Source organism: Sinohyriopsis cumingii, chromosome 14 (assembly GCF_028554795.1).
Source record: "Sinohyriopsis cumingii isolate HCF-2022 chromosome 14, ASM2855479v2, whole genome shotgun sequence".
Classification (NCBI taxonomy): Eukaryota; Metazoa; Mollusca; class Bivalvia; order Unionida; family Unionidae; genus Sinohyriopsis; species Sinohyriopsis cumingii.
The window spans coordinates 19,487,972-19,500,049 of NC_142974.1; the positions used below are offsets into that span (position 1 = coordinate 19,487,972).

General features: G+C 33.3%; 1 protein-coding gene across 3 annotated transcripts in view; it reads right to left on the reverse strand.

The window, feature by feature from the left end:
* LOC149783369 (phospholipase A and acyltransferase 4-like) overlaps nucleotides 1-12,078 on the reverse strand; it is a 60,966-nt gene that overhangs the window by 11,530 nt on the left and 37,358 nt on the right. For 2 of the 3 annotated variants that reach the window (XM_089931596.1, XM_089931597.1), the window contains 2 exons: nucleotides 9,763-9,804; nucleotides 2,435-2,600 (listed from right to left, as the gene is read on the reverse strand). In XM_089931596.1, coding sequence (XP_089787722.1) covers nucleotides 2,435-2,600; nucleotides 9,763-9,804 — 208 coding nt within the window. Of the gene's footprint in view, nucleotides 1-2,434; nucleotides 2,601-8,541; nucleotides 8,632-9,762; nucleotides 9,805-12,078 lie in introns of those variants that run through there. The other variant, XM_089931598.1, reaches the window with a different exon arrangement.

Consider the following 12,078-nt stretch of genomic DNA (forward strand, 5'->3'; position numbering starts at 1 on the left):
TTAAAATGCAAATAATGTAGGTAAGAAACGTATGGGACAATGCTATGCTGTGGAATTCACAAAATGTGCTTTAAGGTCTAAGCTGTTTTCTGACTTGACACATATTTGCGAAAATATGGGAAAAAACAGCAAATCAGATACTATTTATTTGCCTGAAATTACTACAAGTACGTATACAAATAAATAAACCATAAATTTGCGATATTGTCAATGGACTGTTGTAATGAAGCTATATTATAGTGAGTGATTGCATTATGAAAACCTCTCCATCTAAAAATAGATGCACTCACATCTGTGTTGATTCTGTAGGAAAGAAGGGACTGCAACTTCTGATGGTGGGACTCCTATTTTTACCGAGTTAGCCTGAGTGATTTCGACTCTTTCATGAGTCTTTTTCAAGGTAACGTCTCATTAGAGCGCAAACCATTAGAGCTTATCCCAATAGAGCTCAAAAAATATTTTTGTTCTACAAGAGCTAATCTTATTAGGGCACATCCCATTAGAGTGCGAAGAACTAGTATCACTAGAGCGCGAACTAATCAAAAGAATTTTGAAGAAACAAAGTATTTATTATTCTCGTTCGGGGTGTTTGGTCATTGATTTTGCATTTTATTATTTTATGATGTGTCGTACTCATACTGTCCCTGGAGCTGGTTTCTTTGTTTTCCTTCCCGGTATATTTCTTTATGACATATACTTCCTTCTTCAGACACTAGGTCTTGCGACTGGTTTCTATAACATGGTCTCTAAATTATAGTGTTCTTGACCAAGGATCAATCTATTACAGTACTGTGTTTCTGTTATATATGTATCTATATTGTTTTATATTTTATTCATGTAATATCATGTTTGTGCTAGGAATGACCACTTTATATATTTTAATTTGCATTACAATTTTTATCTACTTGTTTATTTGTGTACAAAAAAGAATAAACCGGTGTAAGGTATAATAGTTGTATAAAATTATGTGTACTGATGGTTCACTGGTTTCTGTCTAGTAATTATTTTCTAATGGTGACAAGACCGCCGTTTATATATATATATATATATATATATATATATATATATATATATATATATATATATATGTATATATATATATATATATATATATATATATATATATATATATATATATATATATATATATATATATAACATTATATATATTATTATATGTTATATATAACATCAAACTATTATATGTTATATATAACATCAAACGTGATGGCAATTCAATCGTGTTGAACTTAATTTTTTTCTCCACGCCCTAGTGAGATTTTTTCGCGCCCTAATCAGATTAGCCCTAATGAGAATTTTTTTTTCTTCAGCACCTCACTGAGCGGCACTCAAATAGGATGTACTCTAGTGAGACCAAACCTTTTTCAAAGGCAAATACAAAACTGATAAGACAAATAAATAATAAATAATTTAAAAACAGAAAAACGGTTATCTTTGTGAAACTTTACATGGATGTTTCTACAGGAATTCAACTTCTTAACTCTATCATGTTTCAGCTAGTTTACTTCAGCTTGTTGCTGATACTCGAAAATATTTGTATTGAGCTAGAAATTGATGAGCCATAACTACATCTGTCATTTTATGTAAATTTATGTAAGCGCAGATTATATCCCGGATATTTCATTGTTGTAGTACTACAAATCAATAAGATTCTATTGTGCAAAAACAAAATTGGTAACACAAATATGGTAGATAATATGCTCCACCTTGTGGTAGGAATATAAACATAACAAGTATGTGAACAATTTGTACAAATGTAGAGGTGATTTACAGGTAGTAGTCATTACGAGGATCACATAGTAAGAAATTCCAACTGACCTGGCAATATTCCGTAAATAAAAAACTTCACAAAACAACCTCACTCTCTCATATTCTAAACAAGGTCCTTTTTCCACTTTCTTTCCTTTTCTTTTATTTAGAGCAAGTAAAAACGAATGTATAATTTTTTCTCCACATATCCCAGGTATACATAATCATGATGATCAATGCTTATGCAAACACAGTTATAAATTATAAATTATTCATTTTAATCTATAAAGTGTATTACACTGCATATGGTTGTATTGAAATGTATGCATTGTAATTTTTTTAAATAACTGGTTTTACAATCATTTGCAATCACCCAAGAATTCAGTCAAATAAGGTTATATATAAAGTCTGTTCACAATCTGTTAACAAATGTAGCCCTTATAGAGCTCACAAGCTCAATCAATTCATGCAATTATTGATCATAGCTGAACACATCCAAAATCTATAAAATATGTTCATAAACCAAGTCTGATCACAAAATGGAGCCAATAGTATTTGCAAGCTAATCACACACAAAACCCTATATTTAAGATGCACCAAAAAATCTGAACACAATCTGAGATAAAAGATCTATTAAAACTAATATAGATAATATCAATCTTACATCCTTGCTGGGTTCTCATTGTCCATATAGTTGTTGACTCTATAGGTTGCACCATTAACAACATTTGTAAGTCTTTCGATCTTTACTACACCAGGACAACCATTCACATCTGCGCACTGCCCTTTTAATGCTACTTGAGCCTTGAAGTGCACCACTTGATCTTCACCTGAAACAAGAATCTCTTTATAACGGATTCGAATATGATACATTAATAACATAAGCACCAAGAAAAACTGCATGGAACAAAATTAATTTTTTGTTACTCTATTTTCTGTTCATTAAATTAGTAAAAACAATTAAAGAATATTTCCTTGTGTCTGATAACATCTGATAAAAATTTGAAAGTCTGTGCTTGGAATAAAAAGGAAAATGTTTAGAATGTTATGGAGCCCTCTCAATAGCAATTGGTCAACGGCTAAATTTTTGCAGACTTTTGCAGCTGAACCATACATTTAAACAAAATTATTTTGATGACTTATTTGTGGCTGAACGGTGTTTAACCTTTGAATTTTCAGTTTCAGCTAGCTACTATAAAAGATAATGACAACACTCCAAATATCTCAGCTGTTTTGCCAGTAAATAATTCAAAAACTTGGCCTTTTGGTGAAAACCCCATGTCAATATGAATTTCCATTCAGAAGTAGCAATAACCATAATTTTGACAGGTCTCATGTGAAGTCAGACTGACATTATTTTTATCCAGCAGCAACTATGTAAAAAGTCTTTTAGTGAAAACCTCATGTTGATATGATCATTGTCGAAGATAACATGATTTCCAAGATGGGCACAGTGGCAGCCAAACTAGATATCTGGCTGACACAATTTTCATTTAGGACCAACCAAACCATGGGATGAATGTATGCAAATCAATTCTTAAAGTACTTTATGATGAGTAACAATAACAAAGTTGTGCTAATGAACAGATGGAAAACAGACCATTATAAGAAGTCTTGTGATGAAAACCCCATGGCAATGTGACTCCTATTCATGAGGAGTAGCGATAACACACAAGTTTCAAGATGGCTACTGAGGTGACCCTGTTGGATTTCACATTAGTACCAATTTAATATAGGATTCAGAAGTCTTGCTGATATGAGCATCCATTCAATAGCAGTAACAACAACAAGATTTTTAAATGGCCACAAAAGACTGCTTGAAATGCATTTATTTCTGCAACCAAAGTATGTAACCACTTCAGATCAGACTTATCGCTACTTTGTTTTTTGGCATATGTTTGTTTCAGCTACCAATGACTTGAATATTTGTTTTGGAAAAAAACTGTATCTGTCTCCCTGGCATTTTCATTGACGTGAAGTGTTGACCCTGAATCTGTCGTAAAGAAATTGTCTACATGTACTGCTCCCCCCACCCCGTGTTCCGACAATACAAAGTTGCCGCTAGTCCTACAATGTAACATGTATCACATGTTATTTATGTTTTAGTCCGACAAAACATAAATATCAATGCTCGACCTATATGTAAGACCTCGACGCTGATATTTATGTTTAGGGCATCTAGACACCCTAAATATAATTATCAGCGTCGAGGTCTTACATGTAGACCATAGTATAAATCACATGGGTTACATATGTGCATTTATTAATTTTAAATTAAACATAAATTGTTCTTTTAAAATTTAGCACTAATTTTCTTTAGCCAAAATATATTCAATCCTGATTATTGAAAGGTCTACACCTTAACTGTCACCAAGAAACTTCCAGATGAAGATTATCTATCGCTATGGACTTTTACAATGGTGGCCATGTATTAAACTTGGGTCAAAATAGGAGTGCTTCGAGTATAATTGTCACAATCGAGGGTAGTACGAATTTGTTTATCAATACGCGTAGCTTTCACTGTGTCTAAATAATGACCCTCCAATGGAATATGGATGTATATGAATCCAAATTAAGTGAATACTTGCCACTTAGAGGTACATAGAATCAAAGTCTAAAAAATGACACCCATTACTGAAATAGTCGGTTTTCGATGCCTGCATGATCCATTTGACTTGAACTATACAACCATGTGAACTTACTTGACATTCATTGCAATAATAAGAAAACAGTTTCAGCTAGGTTTTAATTTTACTTTCACTTAAATTTTTTGCACTAAAATACCAAAATCTGAAGAAACAAATCACTATTAATTCATGAAATAACTCCCCCTCTGTTTATAGGCTCATTAAACCTTGGAATAAAATTACATTGATACAGTGGGATGCGATGTATGTAGATATATTTCATTCAAATGGAGGATCATCGCAAAATGATCTCTCTCTCACTCACACATATATATATACAGACTTCATGAATTCTCTCAAAATATTAAGTTCAGTTATTTCTATAAAAAAAATAATTATATAACAAAATATAGGTTTAATTCTTTTTATTTATTTTTATTTATTTAATTATACATTAATGCAAAGAAAACAAATTCTAACAAATATTAAGGTTTATATCTCCAATTATTAGAGTGAGATATATATATAAACAATTAGTAGTTTAATCTATTGTACCAACTAAGGTCTACAAGTTCTGAAAAGTCTATTACATGACTTCAACTTTAGACTATATTTGTTTGAATAAAAAAGTATACTCTGCACTCTGATGAAAGTTATAAAAATAACTAAATAGCAATGAAGTCTGATCAATGCAGGCATATATGTATATAAACAATTCAAATGAACTTCATTTGCCTTCTGCAGATGACTGTCTCGAGAACATTTCTAGCAACACTAGGTAAGAACCATTCAACTTATACAAAAACATTTTTGCTAGATTTATTTGTCTGCTTATGTAGATGACCTATCCATTAATTATCTTTTCAGGGCATTACAGCCATATTTTATTTTAATTTTTTAGATATTTTAAAACTGTTTGGAATTGTTCATTTAAAAAAAAATTGTTACCAAGATTATGCATAAACCGCTCGAGGCAGAAAAAGATGAAATTTATTAGTCTTACTTCTATTCGTATGTGGATGACCTAAATAAATGTTCTCAAAATTCACTGAATCTTTTTATTTAGCTTTTTTTAAAGGAAACAAAAAATCTCATTTTTTAACATTTTTATCCAAATAAGGTCGAGACAATAAATACATACACAAATAACTAAGTGAAAGTAGCACATATACTCATCATTGTTCATAGAAGTTCAGTAGAATAGATAATCATTTCAATTTTCTGTTTTGAACAGCATTTAAACACCCATCAGTATCTACATTCTTACCTTTGATGAAATTATTAGTGTGCTCACTTGGATGTCATACAAGATGCATTGTTCTTTTTCTTCTTTTGCTGGTGTATGTGTGTGTGTGGGGGGTGTTGGTAACTTTACCTTTGTAAACTTCAAGAAAAAATGCATATTAAGATCGAATGCCATAGTAAGGCTATATGAAAGAGTCATGAGCTACAGTTTCGACATCTATGAATGTCCTCATTGAAAAAAATATACAATTATGAAAAGACATTATTTAGACTTCTACTAAATATTCCAATCTTTTCAGTAAATGAGGCAAGCGAATTGACAATTATGTAGGAAGAGTAATAGAAAAATTCTTCTGCAAACAGCTAAAAACTCAAAATAGAAACCTGAAGAAAATGTAAGTAAGCTTTTAAGACAATTAGAGTTTTAAAAATCATATTGTTTTAATTTGCTGTAATTTTCCACTGTTATCTGAATGATTGCCATGCTGTCTGGTAATCAGTATTACCTGAATGCCATGTACTCTAGCGAGTAGCCATCTTGACTGAATTATTTCAATCGAATTTTGATTTCATGCACTGTGCAACCTTTCGTAAAAAAATTTACCTTATATATATAGAGACAGCATAACATTTGATATAATAATAGTTTACATAATGCAGCAATGTTTCTTAATCACAATATTTGTAGCTCTGAGGAATCATTATACAAATATACAAATATGCAGTTTGATTGAGGTATGAATATTAAAAAGTGAGAATAGTTTAACAATCTCACTATGGGAATAGTGTATTAGTCTCTCTAGAATATTTGTGTCAAATTGAAATTTTGTGTAATATCCATTTGGAATTAAATGCTGTACAAATGTTGTGGATAATACCAACCAAACTTTTTTCACTTTCTGTTTTGAATATTCGTCAATAATACAGAAGTCCCTTTTATAAATATTAATTTCTTGATTTAGCTGACACAATATTTTTAAAATAAAAGTATCACAGGGTAGGGTACGCATGAAAGAATTCCTAAATATGAGCAATTATTAAAATATTTATTAATTCCAGTTTCTCGAGGATACAACCATCTGATTTTGGTGATGTTGCTGCTGCTGATAATCATCGTTTACAGTAAGAACATTTTGATTTTTTTCTTCGTTTGATTTATTAAAAGACTGGGTGGATGAGATGTCTAATCATTGCCATCTCACCTCCATCTGCATGGGTTCAAGTCCCTGGATTTGCCAATGTGGATATGAGAAAGCTTGCCAGCAGAAATTTCTTGAGTAGGTGAGTTTTACCAGGTTTTCCAGAATTCTTCCTCCACCAGTTACTCTGACAGCCATATATTGCCTGTCTTGCACTGAAAAATGATAACTGAAAACAGCTACATTAAAATTTGGTTGCTATTACCATAAAGAACTGAAACGCTAAAACAACTGGATGGAGCAACATGCTTGTGGACTGCGTCATGTCATGAATGATGCTCCAGTTCCCAAACGGAAGGGAGCAACCTGCTTCACTGGGGACAAGGTGAGTGGTGCATCACCTCCTTTTTTGAGGGAGCAGCAAGCTGCCCACAACATTAGGAGTGTTTGACATGTCCACCTTTCCGAAGGGAGGTGATCAGCTCCTTGAATGCCCAGTTGCACTTTTGGAGGGCTCTCACAGGCTGCCGAAGAAGCTGGTCCAATAAAGTCACGGGACCCTGGAGTACTCTTCTGAGATGATGAGCTAAGGCTCTCACAGCTTTTATTTTGTTCACCTCTCCTTTGTGGAGGGGGGGGGGGGTCCATGAAAAAAAAAACGAAAATTCTGATGGGGGGGGATATTTTGTTTCCACCCTAACACATAAGTACAGCTGAAAGCAGCTTGATTCCGTGTTTCAGAAGGACATACTTTTAAATGTGAAAAACATTGTGAGTGTTTCTGTTTGACACTATTCAGATTTTATACAAAAGAAATAATGACACTATATCTGAATGTCATACATACACTTGTTGCTGGTTGTGTGTAATGTGTAATAAGTACACCCCTGTGTATGCACTAGGTAAAGCATTGATTACCCTGGTAATTTTCCTTTTGTTTCTTACTGCAACCCTTTACTGAGAAAAATATATTACAAAATGCAGAGAATGCAATAGCAGTAATTTATTTCCTCTCTTCTGGCAAGAGCACAAACATTATTCATAAACATGTTGAAGGAAACAACGCCAATGATGATCGATCAATCAAGTGAGAGTGTAATACACAAGCCTCTTGCTGCTCTTTAATGTTAGGCAGGTGCATCGACGCGTGCTTAATGTTAAAAAGAAAATCAATAACCTGAAAGAATAAAATTATACTGAGTAACACAATTTCCTCATATTACCCCCATCACCCGTTCTGACATAGGACTCTGTCTATCATATTATAAAAGAGACAAAGCAAGTAACATTCAACTACTTCAATCTACACTTGACCCTCGATTTCCTTCCGCTATTTCCGTCTTTGAAGGCACACGACCATAATCTATGGCTTGTTTAACTCCCGAGATATTTTTCTATTTACCAAGCCATCGTGGAATTTCCTGCATTTGCATCAAACTCATCCAAAACGTATGAATTGCACGAATTTTGACTGCTGGGACAAAGTTAGATTCATATGCAACATGCTCTATTTACTGAGAGATATGGTGTTTCTGGATTTACGAAAAATAATTGGCACAGAAGGTAACATCATGAACCAGATGCATGGGTGTAATTTAAGTATTACCCTTTCAGCACCTGTGGTAATTCTATATTCCTTCAGGAATTTAATTCCAAAAGGAAGAAAATGTTACCTGCATATAATTTGAATGAAGTAATGGTAAGGTAACACCAATATCTGAATTGCTAAAACAGAGACCGCTAATGTGGCAAACACTCACTACAAGCACTTGTCTCAGGTGAGATTGAGGCGTAATATCCATATAGCATGGCTTCCTTAAAAAAGAAGACAGTTCTATGCATGCCCCAGTGAAGGTACTTAAACGGATTGTGTCATATTGATAATTCTCCACCCCATGGGAAGATGTAATCTGATAAACTGGAAGATGTAATCAGATCAAGTGATGGTTTTTGGCACGAAAAAGCATACACAACACAAGAGCAACAATTAAATAATTGCTGTGGGCAGTACAATGCTTGTCTGTTTTTGACTGAGTGTAACAGAACAACAAATATGTCTGCAAATTCAAAATAAAAAGGCAGTTTGTAGTTAATTATGTTCTCAGAGAATGCTTTTGGAAATAGTAGGGATGGTACGTTAATATTTTTCACGTTTCAATACAAACGGGCAACGTGTATTTATTATGATCAAACTGAAACCAAATTAAAGTAGAGGACTAAAACGCAAATTTCACTAAACAAAAATTATTTCATTGCTTTTTACTTCTCAAAGTGTTGCTAACAATAGGTATTAGTGACATTTTCACAGATCACAATTTTATCAAGGATTGTTATTTACAATGAAAAGAAAATGTAACAAGATATTCGACTTATTATAAGGTGATGATTTCATGATACTGATTCACATTTCTAACTGCCAGCTTTACTGATAATTCAAGCAATATATCAGGGCTCCATTTACCAACTTTGATTGCAATTTTCTTCAAGTTCAGCAAACAAGGGTAATTTCTATTAGCATTTTCTATTTGTAAAACCAATGATATCCACGCCTGCCCACATGTTATAAGCGGTTTCACGAGTTATCAAGGAAGCAGTAGACCTTGAACAGTTTGAGATGTATGTTCAAAAAACTGAAAGTGTCAATAACAAATTGATGAATAGAAAGAAAATGGAGGAAAGCATCACAATTAAAAAAGAATTAGAAATACTGAAATGTCAAATATGGATAAACAATGTGATATATATGCTCGAATTTATGGACTGACAGACATACTGATAGCTATATCCTTCCATAATACAGCCAGGGTTAGGGAGTAATAAAAGTATAATGGAACTGAATTGTTAATAACTGGTGAGTTTGTTATTCTTCTGCTTTCGTTTTTTAATACTTCTAATGGCTTTGAATGTCATCTATGTTTTCTAAGTACTGACGCTCTGGTATCACAAATGGTACATTTAAGTTAATTCACCATTTATCTTACCTTTCTTCGATGGAATCCAGCAGTCTTGACATATGTGGCTGTCTGTGAAAAAGAGATAAAACAATTTAACTTCAAAAGGCTTAGCTACCATAGTGGAAATTCCAATCTACCCATAAATGTGATAAATTGTATGTTGGCTAAAGACCAAAATCTCTTGTTATAATGCTAGGAATTGCAATGTCATTGTGATGTCACAAACCTTGTATTAACATTGTGCACTAGAATGCTATCTGTGTTCTTACAATGCTATACAAGCCATCCCAAGGAATGTGTCAATGGTCACCTGTTCAATTATGCAAGCATGGTTAGCAATTCATATAAGAATTACAGCCCATTTGTCTTACAGCTGAATGACATCCTCTTCTGGATGCAAGTAGTCTTTCAAATTTTTGATGGACCACTGTGCAACTTGATATATATTATGGCCATTATCTGAATAAGTGCATATCAACATGTCAGTACCATTGTGAATTTTAGATGCACTGGTTATACATGTTTATTCTTTTTACCACAGATTTATCCAAACTGTGTTAGAATGTGGTTGGTTTTACTGTAAAAACTGTCATGGGGGAATGGGAGGTAAAACTAATTTTAATTATTCAACACTTATTTGCGACAAATACACTACTTTCCTTATCCAGGACTCAGTCTCCAGTCTAAAGTAATTATTCCCTCCTCCAATTAATACTGAAGGGTTAGAATTGGAAATAACATGATGGTCCCAGTCCGAGTCATAAATCACAGTAAACATACCGAATATCATCCTCTTTTAATGTAGACTGAAAGTACAAGACATCATAACTAGGTGGGCAGTTTGAATCTCATATCATCATCCAGAGAGAAGTGATTCAAATGTTCAAACGTTGAATCATACTTCCCGAAAGAATCTATTTAAGGCAGGAAGGAAGATTATGAGAGGAAGCTTTAGGTCTTTATTCAAGAATAGAAAGATCCATAAATCCATGGCTTGGTCAGTGTACACCTTCTCAACCGTTCCCTTCCACACAAGATTGTGTACATCTTCCCTGAATTTATCAATTTTGAACTGGTTAAAAACAATGAGGGTATGTGATAGGTGAGGACATTTTAGAAACAGAACTGGTATATGCATTAAAAACTGTAATGGACCCCACACTATTCCCAATGCCCAACCAATCCCATGAACAGTGCTACTCAAGCACCTAATAAAATGCTGTTAAAAGATGCTGCTGCTTTACAGTGCCACTCCCTAGGAATGACATACTCCCTTATTGAGGAACGGGAAAGAGTTTGATGACTTTCTCCCTTTGCCTTTCCAAATGCCAAACCTTTTAACTGCGGCTGTCTATCAGACTGGTGAGGCTGTGCCCGCTTCAAAAATGTGGGCACACAGGTGAAACTGCATGAAATTGTTACTTTGTTTCGCATTCAAGAGATGAACTAAAAATTAAAGATATTATCTTCTGTCTCATAATAATTGATTAAAAGTTCACAATCAGCACAAAGGAATAAAATCCAAGAATCCTATGAAGCCTCCTCATTATCAATCGATCAATGGCTAGATCATCACCAAGTTTTGCAGATGAGCCATCAGTTTTTAAACGATTTTATTTATTATTTCGAAGAATATTTTGAAATTCCTTTCAGATATTGCAATAACCACATTTTTAAAATGGCTCCCATGGCAGCCATATTGGAAGTCAGCTTGAAACTATTTTCATTTAGAACCAACTAAATATCATAAGAGGTATTGTAGTGAATGTTTATATGACTATCCATTCAAGAGGAGTAGCAGCAACATGATTTCGAAGATAATCACTGTAGTGAGCACTTAGGATGTCTGGATGGCATTATTTTAATTCAGAACCAACTAGAATGAAAGTATGTGTAAAGTTTCACAGCAATCCTCAACGTTGTTTCAGAGAAGCGGCAATAACAAACTTTTACTAACAGATGGACAAACAAAAAAAAATCATACAAATCTACAGACCAAAACCATGTGTCAATACGAATTTCTGTTCAGGACAAGTAGGCTACTATTTTTTATGCCTTTAGTTAATTGCAAATGCAAATCTGGACCATTAGTTTAATATATGTACCAAATTTTGTGACAATATCATAAGTGGTGTTGGAGTTATGAACCATAAGAAAGAAGTGTGAATGATGAAAGAGAGGATGAATGGACAAATGGCCAAAAGTTTGTAATAAAACAAAATCTGAAAAACTGTAAATTGAAAAGAGCATATTTTTCCTTCTAGTATGTGGTTTCGGTTTTGAACGGGAAATGAAAACCTGCAAAATGGACAGATGGATAGATCAAATTATTTTTCAAAATTA